Source organism: Balaenoptera ricei, chromosome 20, assembly GCF_028023285.1.
Source record: "Balaenoptera ricei isolate mBalRic1 chromosome 20, mBalRic1.hap2, whole genome shotgun sequence".
Taxonomy (NCBI): domain Eukaryota; kingdom Metazoa; phylum Chordata; class Mammalia; order Artiodactyla; family Balaenopteridae; genus Balaenoptera; species Balaenoptera ricei.
Genome location: NC_082658.1, coordinates 21,039,461 through 21,059,492, shown reverse-complemented (window position 1 = coordinate 21,059,492; position 20,032 = coordinate 21,039,461). Strand labels below are relative to the sequence as shown.

The following is a 20,032-nucleotide window of genomic DNA, read 5'->3' as shown; positions in this document are numbered from 1 at the left end:
AATCAAAGTAACTTTTTAGGGAGATTAATAGGCAGCGCTGTGCATGCCGGGTAAATTGGAGGGAAGAGATTAGAGACAAAGAAATGGAAATGACATGGACTTCGCTGGTGGCGCAGTGGTTAGGAATCTGCCTGTCAATGCAGGGGAAACGGGTTTGACCCCTGGTCTGGGAAGATCCCACATGCTGCGGAGCAACTAAGCCCATGCACTACAAATACTGAGCCTGCGCTCTAAAGCCCGTGAGCCACAACTACTGAAGCCACGCACCTAGAGGCCATGCTCTGCAACAAGAGACGCCACCGCAATGAGAAGCCCGCGCACCGCAACAAAGAGTAGCCCCCGCTCGCTGCAACTAGAGAAAGCCCGCACACAGCAACGAAGACCCAACACAGCCAAAAATAAATAAATAAATAAATAAAATTAAAAAAAAAAAAAAAAAAAGAATCCACCTGCCAAGGCAAGGGACATGGTTTGATCCCTGGTCCGGGAAGATCCCATATGCTGCGGAGCGACTAAGCCTGTGCGCCACAACTACTGAGCCCTCATGCCACAACTACTGAAGCCCACATGCCTAGATCCCATGCTCTGCAGCAAGAGAAGCCACTGCAATGAGAAGCCTGTGCACCGCAACGAAGAGTAGCCCATACTCGCTGCAACTAGAGAAAGACTGCACGCAGCAACGAAGACCCAACGCAGCCAAAAAAGTAAATAAAATTAAGAAAAAAGAAAATAGCATGATGAATAAAAATAGAAAAGAAAATAGCATGAATGTTCATAGAATTTTTCATAATAGCCAAAAAAAAAAAAAAAAAAAGGAAAAAATCCAACTGTCCATACAGACATGTAGCATAACTATACAATAGGATTTTATGCAGCCATTGTGTACCGATACACACTGCTTGTCCCCACGGATCACTCGGAACAAAATGCTCATTATCAAAACTTTGCTTAAACTTATCTCCTTCCAGGCCCCTGACCTTTGGCCCACTCTTAGCCTGAGCCAACACACAACCCATCCTGAGGATAGGCTGGCTTCAGGGAAAAGCGTTCTCTGCTCTGCTCTCTCATCATGCCACCCTTTCATCCCATTCCCTGATCCTCGTTCTTTCTAGCCTTGTTTACTCCTCTCTATAAAAGAAAACCCATTTTTGCCTACCCCTTGAGACACCTGCAGATCTTATGGTCACAGCATTCTCTTTATTACATTAGACCCCCTCCCCTGACTGCCATAGTCCCTTTCCTCCCCTGCAATAATCCTTTCTAATAAAGTCTCTCTTTACTAACTCTGGATTTGTTCTTTATTTGACAGGTTGTTTATTTTGGGGGTTATGAAACTGTTCTAAAATCGATTATGATTGCCACCTCTTCGTACTAAAAACCGTTGAACTGTACACTTTACATAGGTGAATTGTATGGTATGTGAGCTATATGTCAATAAAGTTAGTGGTTGTTGTTTTTATTTTTATTTTTTGAGGGGTTTCAAAAGCTGGGTTTTTTTAAGACTATGAAAGAAAGAAAAAAAAACGTTAGCAAACGGGACGAGAAATACTGTAAATAAAAATAATACAGCCTCACAAAGGTCAAGAGGGGGCGTCTGAAGGGCAAATTGGTCAGCAGTGCTAAATCCTGTGGAGAGTTCAAGTAACATTAGAAAAGGAGAGATAATTGGTAGAATATGGAGTTTATTGGTGATTTTTAAGTGCTCTTTTAGTAGAAAGGAAGCCACCTTTTTGGATTAACTGCAGAAACTTAAGGACTGAATTGAGGGTAAGGGATATGTAGCAGCAGTTCTAGAAAACAATGAATCTGAACAGGAGAAAACAGATGGACCCAGCTTTGGGAAGGCAGGAAGATAAAACCAATTAAGACTGTAGTTTTGGTTTGTTTATGTTTGTTTTTTATTTTTAGGATAAGAGACCAGTGCATGCTGAAGGCAGAGGAGGAAAATAGATTTTATGGCATTTCCATTCACTTATTTTCTTGACTTTTCCGTTTATCAGCCAGACTCACTGCTTCCCTGAGACTAAAATTCTCACCCCGCAGCAAATTCCCTGTGTTCTTTGAATGTTTTCAAGCACCACACTATGCATAAATTAGCACTTAATAAATAATTCTGATTGCTTTCTGGTTCAGGAAAGCTACCCTATATATTAATGTTTGAAGGAGAAGAAAGGAAGGGATTTTTGAGGAAGAGAAATATATAAATATTATAGGCACTTTTCCTATATGTCAGAGAAGCAAGAATAGTGCTTATAAATCTGGGGAGAAAAACATCTCTGCTGTCTTTGGCAGCTGTAAGCCAGCTGCTGAAGACTGGTTTTCCATTCGGGATGGTTTCTCTGATGTGATGACACATCATTCATCCCAATCATTTATTGTTAACAAAACACACTGTCTCCCTAGGATCTCTTCCAGCACGATCCAAAACTGAATGGAACATACTGCACGCTGCACCCCTCACACCTTGTTGGAGCTCCCTCAATGTAAGCTGGTAAGATTTAAGGCAGAACCTCGATAAGAGATGAGAATGCCTGTCTGCTCTCCCACCCACCTGGCCTGTACTTTCACACCTCAGGTCGCTGCAGGAAGGGTAGGGGGTGGGGTGGGGAGGAAGGCTGTACCCTGTGAACCCTTCCCTATTCTCCCAGGAAGTAGTGGGAACCTTCCCAGAGCACCTTCCACTTTGTATCAGAAACTATTTATGCATCTGTCTCCCCCTGCTACGCTATGAGCTTCTCAACAGGAGGGACTGGGCTTTATTGAAGTCCCCAGCCCAGTAGCTGGCTCCTGGTAAATAGTCACACTTTGCTGAACAAATGGATGGATAGAGGAACACGATAGAGAGCTGTGAGATTCCAGCTGCTGACACGGTTGCATCCTGGTGTTCTTTTTCTGGGCCAAAGGGTTGTTTGTTTCCATCTCTCTATCCCTTTTACAGACCCTGCCTCACCAGCTGAAAGCACACAATGGAACACTGTGCCTTTCAGCAAATAGAGTGAGCAATGGAAAATGCAAAGCATCAACCCTGAATACAAGCTATGGCATGCTGAACACAATTCCAAATGAAGAGAAACTGCTTATTTTCACTGAAATGGAGTGAAGTCCTCTGGGAAGGATTGTTTGGCTCCAGTTCTGGGTGTCGGTGTTGATAAAGCTGGTGCACCATAAGGCTCAGCACGCCCCCTGTTGGATTTAGCTGGCATTTAGTAAGAAGAGGAACAGGAGAGAAACTTGTCTGGTGCAAATACTTCTCTTGGACATAGGCAAATAGGGAGGGTAGGGCTCTTTCTGCGAAATTCTCTGTTAAAGAGGCATCAAATGAGTCAGAGGCTCCACAAATACGGACATTCCTTTTTGAAGAATAGAAATACTTTCCTGATGGGAAAATCAGATGGCATGGACTTGATTCCTTTTAGCAAGCATGCAACCACAAAAACAAATCAACCACTAAAACTCCTCTTTAGGACCCCTCCCCCACCAAGTGAGGTTTAAATTGTAATGTGTATATGTCCATTGATAGAGAACTGGTTAAGTAAGTATAGTATCAATTCATCCCTACATTGGAAAACAAGGCAGCTCTGCATGCACTGATATGGAACAATCACCAAGATATATTAGTAACTGACGAAAAACAAAGTGCTGATATATATATATATGGTGTGAAGAGACTTTCTATAGACGATTCCACAAGAAAATATAACAATTGTTGTCTCCTTGGCCAAAAATTAGTTTGCTGCAGGCAGGGATAGAAAGAAAACTTCTTTTCACTATATTTCTTTGTGTGCTATTTGCAATTTGTACCTTATGTGTCACCTATGAAAATAATCTAATCAATTTTAAAAAGAACCTTATGAAGGTCCAGTAAGGTTCCCTACTGTCACTCTTCTTCCTCTCTAGAAGTCTTATCAATCTTCAGTGGAAGGAACTTAAACTGCTAAAACACATTTTCTCTCAAATTCTAAAATAAATTGGCAATCTGTCAGTTCTAGTATATAAATACATGTCATTTTATATACCAGTTCATTCTATTTGAATCTCAGATAAGAAAGCCACTTGTTTCTGTGGAAACAGCTATTGAAGTGTCAGGGGAAATATTTTGTTCAATAGCTGTTGGGACTATTCTGGATGATCCCACGCTATCCCAGGCAGTGAGCTCTTCAGCACCTTTCTGGGTTGGTGGCTTCTCTGACTGGATTAATAGGGCCCAGGGTCCCCACCAAGCAGTTTTTCACTCTGCCTAATGATAATGCATGCCAGACTAGAACTGACCTTTTGCCAAGACCATCATCTATCCAGCTGGGGAAACCCAAGGTTGGTTTCCTAACCAGGGAAAAGGTTTGCAGCTTTTCTGGGGGAAAGGGAGCTGGTGCTGCTTCAGGGAACTCACAGCTCCAGTGCTGTGGGAGAGAGCAAAATGGGGGAGAATAGGCACTCTCTCTCCCCCGGACTTCTGAGCTAAGGGCCCTTCTTGATCCTGCTCAGAACTGCCTGCTCCTCGGTACCCATCATGGTTGAAAATATGTTTGTAGCTAAGCCTTAGGTCGACAGGCTGGCGGCACATACAGGTGAGCGTCTGCTCCTCTCTGTCCCAGTGAAAGATACAGCTTGCTAAGGTGGAAAGTGCAAGAGAGGAGTCCTGACACCTGGTTTGAGTGCCAAGCCAACGCTAACCTGCTGGTAACCTCCTGGCAAGTCACTTGCCCTCTCCAGGCCCTCCGTTTCTGGTCCGTCAAGTGAGCAGGTGGCGTTTGATAGCTCAGATTGCTGAGCGCGAGTCTCTGGGCTCCAGAGAGATGGGTGACCCCCAATCCTACTCTCTGAGGTTAGTGTCAGCCAGGTCTCTGGGGCAGGCGGAAACACAGGGAAAGGTGATTTTTAGCGAGTAAAAAGCTTTAGTTTTCACTTTATTGCCCATCTTAATCCTCCTCTGTTAGAATAATTCTAAGAGGAACCTAGAGGAGCTTGGCGGCCCCTTACCACCGCCGTGACTCTAACTTAAGTTCTCCCTTCCCTTCCGCAAACGACCCCCAACCTTTTAGAACAGCGGTGGGTAACTTCGTGGGGTGGGTAGTTAGAGGCCCCTTCGAAAAGATTGTGGAAGCCATGGATCCTTTCCCTCTCAAAAACTGGGCACAGGCAAATACTACAATATTTTGCACGTAACTTCAGGATATCCTGTCCCACCTGATGACCTAATCTAGAACTTAAAAAGGGGGAGGTGGGTTAGCCGGTGAGCGAAAAGAGCGAGAGGGAAAAGTAGAGCAACACTCTAGGACCTGTTTCCCTACCGCAGCTCACATTCCTCCGCCCCAGTCCCGCTCCCGCCGCCTCCGCTACCAGCGGAGGCCCTAGTCTCCCGCTCCAACTATTCCAACCATCCTGGGAAGGGTGGGGCGCTCGGCTCTTGGGTCCCCCTGGGTCGCCCCCCCTTCCCCAGCATCGGTCTCCCCTTCTGCCCCGGTCCCTCCCTTTCTGGGGCCGAGCCAGCCAATGGGCGACGAGACTCCGGGGTTTGGCCTGGGAGCCGGGCAACTCACCGATCCCCCGCCCCACAGTTCTGGCCGCCATCCCGGTGCGCACGGACGCGGCTCGAATTTCCTCCGCTATCCGCTCTCTCTCTCTCTCTCTGCCCCCTCCCGCTCTTCCTCTTCTCCGGGTCTCCCGCTTCAGCTCCAGCTCCACCCGGCCGGCCCCGCACGGCTCCGGGCAGCCATGGAGGACACCCAGCTCCACATCATCGAGCAGCCGCTTCCCGGGTACCCCGACGCCGGGGACCAGGGGTCCTCCACCATGGGGGCTGCGGCGGCGGAGGAGCCGTCGGGGGCCGGCTCTGAGGAGCTGATCAAATCGGACCAGGTGAACGGCGTGATGGTACTGAGCCTTCTGGACAAAATCATCGGCGCCGTCGACCAGATCCAGCTGACCCAAGCCCAGCTGGAGGAGCGGCAGGCGGAGATGGAGGGCGCCGTGCAGAGCATACAGGGGGAGTTGAGCAAGCTGGGCAAGGCACACGCCACCACCAGCAACACCGTGAGCAAGTTGCTAGAGAAGGTGCGCAAGGTCAGCGTCAACGTGAAGACCGTGCGCGGCAGCCTGGAGCGCCAGGCCGGCCAGATCAAGAAGCTGGAGGTCAACGAGGCCGAGCTGCTGCGGCGCCGCAACTTTAAAGTCATGATCTACCAGGTGAGCTGGCGGGCGGACCGCGCCCAGAGGCCCGCCGTCCCCCGCCTGGGGCTTGGGGTCGGGGGACCTACCCGAGGCGCGGCTCTCCCGCCAGCCTGGCCCGGCTCGGGGGACCCGCTCTCCTCCCAGCGAGCGTTCCTGGGGTGGAGTGGAGTGGGCGGCGGGCTCCTGGAGCGCACAGAGGGGCGCGCTCTGCATCCTGCGCTCCCTCGCCCAGCCCCTCCCTCCGGTGTCAAACGCGTAGCGGAACCGAGTTAGGGGGTTGGACTCGGGGACACTGCCCCTCGCAGATCGCTCCCGACATGGCTCTGTCAAAAGTTTTCCTACTTGGAGGAAGTTTTGGGGAGAGCCGGGGTGCCTGGCGGCCGTTAGGGCCCGCTGTAAGCAGACACTGGCGGCGCGGCCCGTGTTTGGGGCCTCCGACTCTGCCCGCCCGATATAGCGGGTGATTCAGGGCTCAGGCACGCACCGCGGGGGCTGCGCCAGGCGAGGGACGCGACTGCCAGCACGCCCCCGCGGACCCCGCATCAGCCTAGGCCGCCTACGCCACCCCCTCGCTGTGATCTGCTCCCGCCTCGCGGCACTTTCGGCCCTTGGGGACACCCTAGCCCGCGGCGTGCCTGTACCCTCAGCCTGTTGGAAGCAGCCGGCGGGAGGGTGGTGGCCCGCGGCCTGAGGAGTGCTAGAGAGGCTGGTGGAGGGGAGTGGACAGCCCCCCACACCCGGGGCCCCGCGATCTGGGCGCGGTGAGTCACCCCGCATGCCTGCGGGGGCGGCCGAGGAGCTGGAGGACAGGCGGCGGGAGGCTGGCGCGCCCCAGGCTCCGCCCAGACAGCTTGTTGCTTCCTTTGCACCTCTCCCCATTCCTCTCGCCTGGATGAAAATGGAGTTTTTGTATCCTAACCCCACGTAAACCTGGGAATCTCAGCACTGCTGCTCCTCTCCACTCTGCCTCCCCAATCCCATTAGGGGTGGGTCTGAGCCGAGCACTCCGTGATCTTTGATGGCGTGGGAATGTGCCCAGCCTCGCCTCCTCTCTGCTTCCCGCGGGCCTGGTTGATGTTCCCACCCAAGGAGGTGAGATCGTGGGGGTGGAAGGGTTAGTCTATGTCCCCTCTTCCCCTTCCTGCCCCTCCCGAAGGGAATGGAAAGAAAAGAAGGCCAGATTTCCCACATCCCCCCAGGGAGAGGACCTCTATCAGGAAGCTGTGGTTTCACTGACTGCTCAGAGGCCCTGGTACGCTGGGTTCTGAGTGACCATCAGGGATGCGGTGAGGTCCTTGGCTTGGTCAGTGTGGTGGAGCTAAGAGAAATGCAGACTGGGACAAGTTTGGGGGCAGTAGACACACGTGAGCTGACACTTATCGGAGGAGGTGGTGGTGGGACAGAGGCTGAAGTGGTGCTCCCCCAACCCGCTGGCGCCCAGGGACTCCTCCTGAGAGGTACTTGGCCTTTAAGCAGTTTGCTTCCCTCATATAGCACTATCTGATAGAAAATATTTGCCCAGAATTGTTTCTACTTAATTTAACTGCTCTGAGGAAGTAGGATGGGGTGTGTGTGTGTGTGTGTGTGTGTGTGTGTGTGACTTTTAAAGAGAACTGCCTAGTGCTGGGGTACATCAAAGGAAGGAGAACAGGGCAGGGGTGTGGGGCAGCAAGCCAGCTCTGTCTTTTCTCCAGAGCCTGGTGTGGTAGAGAGGAGCCATGTAGGGCTTGGATGGGTGACCCTTCTCACTTGAAATGTCCCAGACTGCAGAGCCTGGGAAAATTCTCAGTCTGGAGGTAAACCTCCTTATGTCAAAGATGGAGATTCTGAGAGGACAGATATGGAGAGAGACTTCTGTGCAGAGGCCAATGGCGTGTCTCTGTTACTGCCTCTGGCAGTTGGCACGGATTGTGTGTCTGTATATTGTGTATCTGCCGTGGGGAGGGGGTCTAATCACAGGGTGGCTTTGACTGTATCAAGGCCAGTGGGGGACAGAGAGTTGAGGGAGAAGGAGTGGCTCAAGCTGGGGACCCTGAGCCCCCAAACCACAGGAGAATAACTAATACCTAAAGTGGTCCCAACCCACAGAGGAGCTCAGAGGTAAGGAGAAGATTCCAGCAACAGGGAATCTTCCCTGAGTTGCAGAGCAGATGTTCCAGGTGGGGGCGAGGGGGTGGGGTATTCAGCTGCTGGAGGAAGTTGGAGGCTGTTCCTGCCTGAGATCTGCAGGCCTGGGAAGAGAATGAGGTAAAAATAGCTCTGGGCCTTGGCAGACCTAATAGGGAAGATTGGGGGCAGCAACATTTACGATAAACTCAGGCTGAGGGGGTAGGATGTTTGGGTGGCCAGGCAGAGAGATCTGGAAAAAGGCCTCCTGGGATGATGTGAGTTTTCCAGTGTGGGAGCAGGGGAGGTGGTACGGTATTCCCCACTGCAGATGTGGGAGGTGGTGATGTGGCAAAGGGGGGTGAGGTGGAGGGAGCATGAAAGGGTGGGAAGGCCCCAGCTGTGGGATCAAGCCATCTGGCCTCCCACACCTTCTTCCTGCGGGATAAAGGAAGGAATCCCTTGTGTGACCCCACCCAGATTCAGGGAACTGCTAGACATAATGATTTCACGGGTTAAGTTTGCATTTGACACCTCCCTACACAGACACACAGACACACACACATACACACACACACACACATGAAATTCAGCCGTTCCCATCACAGGCTATCAGGGCCCTCACCTTGAACCCACTTCTGAGTCATTACTGTCCTTCTTTGGCATTTCCCTTCCTGTCTCCTAAACGAAAACTAGCAGTTTGGCATCCCATCCTGTCAGGCCACACCTCATTAGGCAACAGCTAGTGAACGAGAGAAGTGAATTCTACTAGTAGCTAGGGGTAGTGGACTGAGAACTGCTGGGAAGATCAGGCCGACTGTGGGCACCATGCAAATAGGAGGAGCTGTGGTCATTAAGGAGCCAATTCTCCCAGACGACGACTAATTTGGATATTGTTAGGGTTCTTTTAGAATCCAGAAAGGGAGGCTAAACATTTTCCAAAGTAGTTTTGATGAGGCAGTTTTGATGAGGCATGGGTCCTACCCATGGACCCATCAGACCTGCTCCAACTGCTTGAGGACAGGACCAGGAAGCATTTAAGGGCTTAGGTGGCTCATGGGCATTAAAGGGGAGGATACCAGGACTGGAATGAGGGCCTGCTGGCTTCTCCTCCTCAAATCCTAGCCCAACCTATAGCTCCTTCCTGGACTCAAAGCAAATCAGCGCTATCTGGTTCCAGAAGAACCCCACACTTTTGTCCAAAATTCTTCCCAACTTGGGGCTCTGGTCCCTCTCACCCCCTACCCCGGTGGCCTAGCAGAGAGAGTGTTTATCATACCCTTGCTCCAAAGAGCTAGCTTTGGGTTGTTTTTCCTGGTCACTGGATCCAAAGCAGAGAGCATGGGAGCATATTCTTAGGCGTATTCCTAAGACAAAAGGAAATCATACTCTTCCCTCTGATTTTTTTTTTTAAAGCAAATAAAATCTGACTATTGTAAAGGTCAAAATCAAAAAGGGAGGAGATGGCACAGAGTGGGCAACTGATAGGGAAAGGGAATATTGTTGCTAGGCAACCAACTGCAGAGATGAGTGGTGGTTTGTTCTATTGTTTTGAACCATACCATTGTGAATATTTCATCATTCTGTCACTGTAGACTTTTTGAGCTGGAAGATGCCTTGGAGATAATCACCTTCGGCTCTTTTATTTTGTAGTGGAGGAAGCTGAGGCCCAGAGAGGGGAAGTCACTTGCCTACTGTCATTCAAGTGATTGGGGGTCAAAGCTGGGGCAAGAGCCCAGGTGTACCCCTTCTTCTGCTACACTTTCTGTTCCCGGCCTCCCCCTTCTGTTCCCGGGCTGTGCAGCAGAAATCAGGGAGGAGGCTAGCCCTAAGCTAGTTCTGGCTCCTTCATTCTCTGAGGGAGATAGTTGCACAGTCCTGGCACTGGGGCTGCTGTGTGTGTGTGTGTGTGTGCGCGCACACGCGTGCGCAGTGTTAGCTGAGTGGCTAAGGTTGGTGGCCATTAGCTGCTCAGCCTCATAGTGCTGAAGCAGAGGCAATGTGTGGTCACCAATGGCAGTGGAGGAGAGGGGTGCAGGGCATAAGGAGTGGAGCTCCCTGGCCAGCAGGAGTGTCCCCTGGCTAAGAGAGGACCACATTGGCTCCTTTCTCCTCAGCCTCCCTGCCACTCCCCCCTTCTCCCTGTATCCTACAGGGAAGGCGGGCACCTGCTGCTTTGGGTGTTTGTGGCTACACGCCTTACTCAACACTGTTGTCGCTGGAGTCTGGTAGTGCCCCTAAATATCCCTCTCCCCTGACTTCTCCTGATTGTCCAAAGCAACAGTGGCAGCTCAGCCACTCAGGAGGGAGAGTTGGGAGCTGCTGCTGGGTGCCTCAGGACATAGGCCCACTGGTTGTAAAAACAGCTTGGTTTTGGGGGGTTTTTTTGGCCGTACTGCGCGGCATGCAGGATCTTAATTCCCCAACCAGGGATCGAACCCATGCCCCCTGCAATGGAAGTGCAGAGCCCTAATTACTGGACCGCCAGGGAATTCCCAAAAATATCAATAGCTTGGTTTTTGATCCTGATTTCTCTGTGCATCTGGGTGTCTGATGGCCTATAAGTGGGTGGGGGGATGGGTGGCAAGGGAGGCAGGAGGTGGGGACGTGGCCAAAGGGAAATAGCCAGGATGTCCCTCTTCCATGCCTCTCCCTCTCCTTATCCGGGGCGGCACCCGTGCCCACCCTGCCCTGGGGAATAACTGGGATCAGCAGCATCTGACTCAAGACAGTGAAGCTGTCTGCCTTCTCTTTTACTCCTTGGAGACTCCCCAGTTGGAGTCTAACAAGTGGCCTCTTAGAAAACTCCTTCCCCGCCCCCAGCAGCTTCTTTCCCCCATCACTGCAACCTCCAACAGCATCATCCCACGACCACAGCTGGGTCAGGGTAGAAGGTAGGAGGCCAAGGATGGGACTGGGGAAGATTCTAGAGGGAGGCAGGGAGGGGGTTCTGACTAAATTGTGGTTATTAATTCATGGGCCTGGGTTTGTCCCTCCCCTTTCGGCTCTTGTTGAAGCATTTAAACTGTGGTGTCTTTCCATCTTAATCCTTGTGTGCTCCCCTGCCCTCTACTCACCAGCCCCAACTCTGCATGCCAACCAAGGCCTCCTCCTCCCAATTCTGTCTGCATCCATCCCAAGCCCCACTTAAACCCCTTTTCCTCATCTTAGCCCAAGAAGAAGCTGAATGTACCCTCAGACCTGGCCACACCCAAGATCGTGCCTTTTGACCTTCTGCCTGAGACTGAGCCTTTTGACCTGAAGCCTGAGACAGTGCCTGAGCTCCCACCCTTTGACCAGACACCTAGGACCCTGCCCTATTACCCACAGCCTGGGCCTCTGCCCACCCCAGAGGAGCCAACAGCCGGTGGGGGCACTTAGGGTCTCCTGGGTCACATGGGGCCATGGGCATGGGGTGTCACACCCCCAGTCCACCACCAGCTCACTGCTTAGCAGTGGCCAGTCCAGGGTGGCTGGTCTCTTCCAAGCCACTGCCCCTTGTGACTGGGTGATGGGTATTGTGAAAACACTCTCTCATTATGGGGAGTTCAGGCAATGGGGTGGGAGGTGATGGGAAGGGCCATTCCCTACGTCTTGGTTTCTGTCTTAACAGTAGACGCTCCAGACACCACACCTGAGCTGCACCCACTGCTGCCTGCATAAGATAGCCTGCAACTGCCCACACTTCTGATTCCCCCTCCCCTCCCCCTCTGCCTTCGCCTCAGGGACAGACCAGTTTGGCCCCAAGCCTCTTTGGAGAGGGCCCTCATGAAGCCCAGGCCTGGGGTCTGTTCTGTGCCCTCTCCACCCCCTCTCTATAGTTCGGGAAAATATTGACACTTATTTTTTTCCAGTTTTTTTTAGAAAATGTTTTGCAAAGAGATCCCTTATGTTTGCCAGATCCTGCCTTGGGTGGGGCACCCAAAAGCTGCCAACTCAGAGAGGCCAGAAGGGGGTACATTTTCACTGGCTCTGGCCTCCCTATGGCACAGTGTTTCTCAACCTTTTTTTTTGTTTGTTTAATATGATCATTCTCCTAAGGAGTCCTTTTAGACATTTTTTTCCCCTAATTGTCCTCTCCCCCATGAAATTTTTTTTTATTTGAATTTTATTTTATTTTATTTATTTTATACAACAGGTTCTTATTACTTATCTATTTCCCATGAAATTTTAACACTACAGATATACGACATATCAGGACTCTTTGGAGCACCACAAACTATTGCAATATCTAAGATTCGTGCCCTCCCCCGCAAGAACCAATTTCCGCCCACTTGGGGGCAGCATGCCTCCTGTTGAGAATCATGCTATAGCAGAAAAGAAGGACCCTTCTACCTTTAGTGTCTTTCACCCCCTTGTCCTAGCAACATAAAGTGGAGGTCCTGAGTTTTTAAGACTGCCCTCTCTTTCACCTCTCTCCATCTGCACCCTCCTCTAACATGGTCTCCGAGCAGATCCAGATCCTGGGTCTCTGAATGACCTCTCCAATGTCTTCTCTGGCCATTCGCAGGCAGTGGTTGGAGACAGAACTAAGTCAAGAGAGGCTCTACCCAGAGCTATATGACACTTGTCCCTTCTCCCTGACAAACGTGAAGTGCCTGGCCAAGGACCAGGCAAATAGTAGGTGCTCAATTAAATTATAATTATATAAAAATCTTCCTAAGCCAGAGAATCTTAAGTTTATATAGCAGGGTTAGGGAGTGGAGAGGAAGCGGCTGGGAGCCATCCTGGGGCTCCTCTAAAATTCATCCTGGACTGGTGCTTTCCTGGGTCAGGGAGCTGTGTGTGCTTGGCGGGGGGCAGGGGAAGCTGTGCATGCTTTTGTTCAGACCTGGTCATTAAAGGTAACTCTGGAAACCAAGCCTGTTGGGACTGGTGGTTTTGTTTAATAAAAATGTAGAAACAGAACAAACAGAGCTCTCCCTCCTTGCCACCCTGAGGCCCCTCCTTTAGCTTAGGAGCTCTGCCAGGGAAGTAGGGGTGGCACAGGGGTGCCCGGCCTCTGTGCCCAGGGTTGGGGGAGGTGCTTTGGGATTGTGTTGCTGGTTGTTGTAGCAACAGGCCAACTGGGTGGGCCCAAGACAGCACTCCAATGCTGTGAGTCATAGGGGAAACCTGGCTTGGAAACGGGGAGAAAAGACAAAATCCATTAATGGAGGCGAAAAGCTAAAGTCATGGTGGTATACCCTCTCCAGCGCCAATCCACTGGATATTATCCGGGACTTAGGTCAAACAGTTTCTTCCCCTATCCCCTGACCTTCCACCAAGAAGGCAGCTCCTCTGGTGTAAGCCATCACTCTGGAGGAAGCCTACAATGAATGGCTTCCAAGTACCTTTCTGGACTGGGGGGAGACAACCCCAGATCCAGGAATAAACCTCCCCTCACTGGGATTGCTCCCTGATGTTGTATTTGAGACCTTTCACCAGGCACTAGGAAGACACGATTGGCTACAAGAAGTCTGGAACTCTCTCCCCAGCCTTGTTCACATTCAAATTCAGCTGGCAGAGACCTTTATCTAGGAAGCCAGAGGCCAGGAAAACCAGCCAGCTCAGCCTTTAGGGGTTGCAGTGGAGCAGAGGGGAGAATCAGGGGTGCTGGGGTGGGGCAGGGAGACAATGTGGATCTGTTTTCCAGCAGCAGGGACTGTTTCCTGACTATTTCCCACCCATCACACTTAATCCTTCCCTTAATTCATTCACATAGTCTGAGCTTAGTGAAAGGAGGCATTCTCCTTCAAACGTCGGGGAGCGTGGGTGGGTTTTTAGACTAGGAGGCTGTGAAGGAGAGATCAGAGCTGACATTTTTTGATACTAGGGCTGCCGGTAAATTCTGGGTAGAGATGGATGAAGAAGTAGCCAGGAGTTTAGATGATAGAGAGTCCTAAAATGGTGTGTAAGAGAGAGCGCTCGGGTAGCAGGCAGGGAGAAGTGATTGCAAAAGGGAGACCCAAAGGGTACAACTGGGAATCAGAGGGACTGCTAAGAGAGATTGGGACCCTCCTACACTCAAGAGCAAGGAAAACACCCGTTCAACGCCTCCATGAGTGATAAGAAGCAGAGGATGGACGGACTGCCACAGGATGCCCATGATAGTACCCAGCCAGCTGTGGCAGGTGGAGACTACAAGTCCCAGCATGCCCTGAGCCCTGGTCACCTTGCCTGCTGGGAGATGTAGTTGAGTAACGAGAGCTTGAGGTGGCTTGGTGCCCAGCAGAGCCGGTGCCCAGTTTGGGAGAAGAGGTGGAGCCAGCATTCCCTCTTTGTCCCTGCTAATAATATTGACAGGGAGGGAAGGAAGTTGGGAGGAGGTGTTCCTAGTTTTCAATGTAAACCAGGAAACTCTGTGGGGATGTGGATGGGAGGGAAGAGGAAAGAGGTTGGGGGCTGGGGAAGGAATTTCTGTAGCAGGTGGTACAGAGATACCAAGCAGCCAACGTATACGTGTATGTGCGTGCGCGTGTGTGTGTTTATGGAACGGGTCAGCTCGTGTTGCCTCATTTTTCTCAGATGCGGTTTTCTTACAATTCTGCGAAACAATCTTCAGAAAACCCTTTAGAAAAACTACTGCCTATCATTCCTTTGTATGAAGTCCCTAAAGAGAGTCTGGGCCAAAGAGGAGAGCCTGTTTACATTCTGGGTTATGTCCCCTTTTCCTGTCTGTGCTCAATCTCCCCTACCTTCTGGTGAGAGGTGATCCTGAGATTCTGAAATGTTGGTCCAGAGTCAGGATCTTGGAAAATCTTCCCGGAATGGAAAACAGTGCTGGTGCTAGGCGTTCCCAGGGGAAGAGGGAAGAACTGGCTCTGAGCTCCAGGATCTCTTGCCCTCCTACTCCTGGTCCCTTGAGCTCCTGTTTAGGGGGAAAAGAGCAAGAATGGAAAAGCAATCTCTCCCTTCCATTCCAAGGCAGGGACGTCAGAACCAGAAGAAACGTCCAGGTTGGGAAGAAAACATGTCCTTGGCTCCCAGCCAGCTTCTTCCTCTTTCCTCAATTTCTACAAGAGGGTGGAGAATGTCCACTGGTGGAGCCAAACAGTATGAGGCGGGGGAGGGAGATAGGGCCACAGCTCTGCTTCCCTAATACTGGTTCTTCTGAAATGATACGAAGTCTGGGAAACGCACTCCCTTTATGGTAAACTTGCCTTCAAGTTACCCTACTTGGGGGCCGCCTGAGATTGGCTGTGAGCTCATCCCCCTACCCGTACCCCTCAACCTAAACAGACTCTGCCCTTTGGTTTTTGGTCTGGCTTGGGCAGTGTGGGGCCCAGTGCACCAGAGGGCGCTCTGCCCATTTCCAAAGTTAAGTTGTGGTCCCTGGGACGCAAAGGGTAAGGACTGGTTTAAAATGGGTAGTCGCAGGGCTCAAGGAGACGGCTGGAGGGCCGCAGAGATACTTAACTTAAGTGCGAAAACACAGGCCAGACTCCGATCCGAAGCTCGGTTCCCTCCTCGCCCTGTCTGTATAGTTACTATTCATTCAATACATATTTCTTGAGCGCCCACGAGGTGTCCAGCTCTGTGCCAGGCGCTGGGGATACAACGGCGAGCAAGTCCAGGCCGATTTCACGGGTACCACGCACTCCGCAGGATCACGGGTGCCGCCGTCCAGCCCCGGGTTCTTCGCCCGGCGTCCCCCCAAGTCCCCGCCCAGTTCTCCGGCTCTGCCCCCTCATCTGTTCGCTCTGATCTCCCTTTAGGATGAAGTGAAACTGCCGGCCAAAGTGAGCATCGGCAAGTCCCTGAAAGAGTCGGAGGCGCTGCCCGAGAAGGAAGGCGACGAGCTGGCCGAGGGCGAGCAGCCCGAGGAGGACGCGGCGGTGCTCGAGCTGTCGTCGGACGAGGCGGTGGAGGTGGAGGAGGTCATCGAGGAGTCGCGCGCCGAGCGCATCAAGCGCAGCGGCCTGCGGCGCGTGGACGACTTCAAGAAAGCCTTCTCCAAGGAGAAGATGGAGAAGACCAAGGTGCGCACCCGCGAGAACCTGGAGAGGACCCGCCTCAAGACCAAGGAGAACCTGGAGAAGACGCGGCACACTCTGGAGAAGCGCATGAACAAGCTGGGCACGCGCCTCGTCCCCGCCGAACGGCGGGAGAAGCTTAAGACCTCGCGAGACAAGCTGCGGAAGTCCTTCACGCCCGATCACGTGGTCTACGCGCGCTCCAAGACGGCGGTCTACAGGGTGCCGCCGTTTACCTTCCACGTCAAGAAGATCCGCGGGGGCGAGGTAGAGGTGCTGAAGGCCACCGAGATGGTGGAGGTAGGCGCCGACGAAGAGGAGGGCGGCGCGGAGCGCGGCGAGGCGGCCGACCTGCTGCGCGGGAGCAGCCCCGACGTGCACACGCTGCTGGAGATCACCGAGGAGTCGGACGCCGTGCTGGTGGACAAGAGCGACAGCGACTGAGCGGGGCGCCGGGCTGTGCCCGGGAGGCCGCGCCGCCCCGCCTTTCCCCGCCCCCGCCCCGATTCCTTTCTCTCTCTGAACTTTCTCTGTCGCATTCTCCCTCGGCCCCAAACGGGCTGGGATATTTCTAAATTGAGAACACCTCCCCTCAAGTAGCACCCCTCCGAGTCTTACGGCTGTTAAGACGGGAGGGGGAGGCAGCCTGCACCATGGACAGCCCCAGTTTAGGCATATGCTGGGTGGAAATGCAGAAGGCGGTGATGCATGTCCTGGGGATCCAAGTCGGGGATCCTAGAGGAACTTGCTGTCGTTTCCATGATTGGGCCCCCCTTGGGCAAGCTGCCTTCCCCCCACTTCTCCGTAACACTCACACCCAGCTGCTGTCATTCCTGCTCACTGAGCTCTTCTTTCTCATCCTGATCCCTGGCGGCTTCAAGGCCAAAATTACCATAAAAGGGAAGAGTGAATCTTGAAGAGGCCCCTTGCTCACATGGGAGACCCCATACTGGAAGGATGTGAAAGCAGCTTTGGGGAGCATCTGGGGCAGTGTCGGGAGAGAGAGGGCAGAGTGAGCCGTGACCCTGGATGAGGGTCTAGTACAGGCTGTATCTGCAAAAGGTCCCAATAAGGAAGGCTGGAGCCAGGCAGAGCCCTTGGGGAGCGGGTGGGGGGGGGGCACTTACGGTTTATGCATCTGCACCCAGGAGCACATGGCTATGGTTTTGAAAGAGAACAGGAAATAGTAGAAGGTGGAAATGGGTGAAAAGAGAATGTCCATTAGCAGCGTGAGAAACACAGCACAAGAATCCCATCTTACTGGGGTTCTCCGAGGACAGCAGGACCATTTTCAGGATAAGAAGGGAGGGCAATGTGAGAAATCCGAGATCCAAAGAAGAGAGAGGTAAGCCTCACCCCATGCCTCCACTGGGCATGGTGCTCCAGGGGCAGCCCATTTCTCAAAGCCCAGAAAATTAGGGTCCCAGAAGAGGGCAGCACCAGGCTGCGGAGAGCTGGTAGTTAGGAGGGAGATGGACGGGGGGAAAAGAACTAGGTGCTAAAGGCCAGGCCACCAAGCTGAGAGCTGGAGGGGAGGGGAGGAGAGTGTAGAATTCCTGTGTGTAGAGCAGCCCAGACTTGGCTCACTCCTGGCAGTTTCTTCTCAAGTTCCTTCCCTAGAGCTAGTTATAATAAAGCTGCAGAACTTGCCAAGACTTCCTTGGCCTTGTGGGTTCTTCTCCTGACTCTCTGTGGTGAGAGGGGTGCTGCTTCCAGTCCAAAAGCCTGATTTCTGATCAGGTTCTCCTCAGGACACTTTAGTCCCCCTGTTCCTCCCCAGTAACGGCGGCTTGTCAGAAGCAAGGACAGACCCCCTCACCCCCAAGTCACAGCCGGAAGAGGAGGGCTGAAGCCTCCCTCGTTCGCCCCCTACCTCCTCTGCTTTATCTTCTCTGCTCTGCATTATAGAATTGCAGCTAATTGTTTTTAAGGGGTGGAGGGAGGGAGCCTGGGGACACATCTTTTTTACAATACAAAGCTTTGCTTTTTTTTTTCCTCTTGGTTCCCTTCTCTCTTCTGGATGGTTGGAGACACGTTGGCTGAGGGAGGATGGGGATTGTGGGACGAGGTCCCTTGGTGCTGATGGGCTGAAGGGGCCTGAGTTGTGGGCAGATACAGTTTCCTGTGGGCTCTGGGGAGCCTCTCGTGTTGCTGTGTCCTGGTGAGCAGCCCGACCAATAAACCTGCTTTTCTAAAAGGATCTGTGTTGGATTGTATTCTCCGAAGGCAGTTACATAGGATGAGTTCCAGAGGACAGGAGGGAACCAGGGAGGGAAAGAGACAGAGAGAGGACCTTGGGTTTAAATGGGCCTCACTTGCCTGGGTGGGGAGTGGGGGTGGGGTATTGTTATCATCCCCATTTAGAAATGGAAAAACACACACACACACACACAGTGACTGGTCTAAGGTCACGTAGCTGGTAAATTGTGGAGCTGGGATTCTAAGTCAGGCAGCCTGGCTTCAGTCTGTTTAACTGTGTCTGTAATCTTGTACTGTCTAGATCCGCTTCTCGCTGTCAGAGCTTTAGTCTTCCAGACCCACCCTGTTAACTCTACTCAGCCTGAGCTTCCCCCAGATTCACGCTGCCAAATCAGACCTAGAGGAGGCAGTCTAGGGGAGAGGAAAAGTCAGAGGCCCTGACTCAGAGGCCTGAATGTCATAGAGAAAGGATTCCAGTGCATGGTATAGATGCCAGTCATAAGCACACAGCATATTTAATTCTCCCCACAGCCCTGGGATGGGCACCTCTTTTTTTTTTTAAGATTTATTATATTATTTATTTATTTATTTTTGGCTATGTTGGGTCTTAGTTGTGGCACACAGGATCTTTGTTGAGGCATGCAGGATCTTTTTCGTTGTGGCGCACGGGCTCGTTGTGGTGGTGCGTGGGCTTCTTTCTAGTTGTGGCGTGCGGGTTTTTTCTCTTCTCTAGTTGTGGCATGTAGGCTCCAGGGCGCGTGGGCTCAGTAGTTGTGGCGTGCTGGCTTAGTTGCCCTGCGACATGTAGGATCTTAATTCCCTGAGCAGCAATCAAACCTGTGTCGCCTGCATTGTAAGGTGGATTCTTTACCACTGGACCACCCTGGAAGTCCCTGGGCACCTCTTTCATTGTCTGTACCGTCTCTCTTCCCCATGAGCAGCCTGCCCTACCTGCCCACAAGTTATGGATTTCCTAGAGCAATGGACACAAATCATCATGTGGGTTCTGCCAGCATCAGAATCACCTGGGGAGTGGTGTCCCCAATAAAAACAATGTCATTTCTGGGGCTGTATCCCAGCCTCCTGCTACTACCTCAAACAAGCTGAGTCCTTCCTCAGGAGCCATACATTTCCCTTGGACTCCCCTGCTGCCGCCCCCAGCAGCAAGCACAGCAGTCTCGAGTTCTAAATCCCCCCGAAAGGGTTGGCTTTCCTCCAAAAAAAATGAAAACTAACACAATATTGTAAAGTAACTATACTCTGATAAAAATTAATTAAAAAAAAGAAATGAAATTATACTATACTATACTCTGATAAAAATTAATTAAAGAAATGAAAATTGAGGCTGAAAATTCAGAGCCTGGGAGCCAGGAAAGCCAGGAGAAACCCACTAAGGATCCTCCTTCCTCTGGGATGTAGAGGTGCAGCTGTGAGAAGCAGGGAATGACGTCAGGACCCCAGCAGTGGAGTGATAAGCCTGAGGGAAACGAGGAAGGGCCCTGGGATAGCAAGCCGTTGTTTACTTCTCTTACCCACAGCAACAAGGCTCCTGGCCCCTCCCCCTTTGTTTCTAGAAGCTTCCCCCCTCACTGGTCCACCACACT

At 51.9% G+C, this 20,032-nt stretch overlaps 1 protein-coding gene across 1 annotated transcript; it reads left to right on the top strand.

The window, feature by feature from the left end:
- Nucleotides 1-5,541: 5,541 nt before the first annotated feature.
- CAVIN1 (caveolae associated protein 1) lies at nucleotides 5,542-18,429 on the top strand. The gene is made up of 2 exons (XM_059907410.1): nucleotides 5,542-6,183; nucleotides 15,972-18,429. Exons 1-2 carry the CDS (start codon nucleotides 5,713-5,715, stop codon nucleotides 16,671-16,673), a joined length of 1,173 nt encoding a protein of 390 aa, XP_059763393.1. The 5' UTR covers nucleotides 5,542-5,712; the 3' UTR covers nucleotides 16,674-18,429.
- Nucleotides 18,430-20,032: the final 1,603 nt, after the last annotated feature.

Bases quoted from the DNA above. Each gene is read 5' to 3' on its own strand.
- CAVIN1 (XM_059907410.1), top strand. From the start codon at position 5,713: ATGGAGGACACCCAGCTCCACATCATCGAGCAGCCGCTTCCCGGGTAC. The intron at 6,184-15,971 runs GTGAGCTGGCGG...ATCTCCCTTTAG, and splicing joins TTAAAGTCATGATCTACCAG to GATGAAGTGAAACTGCCGGC.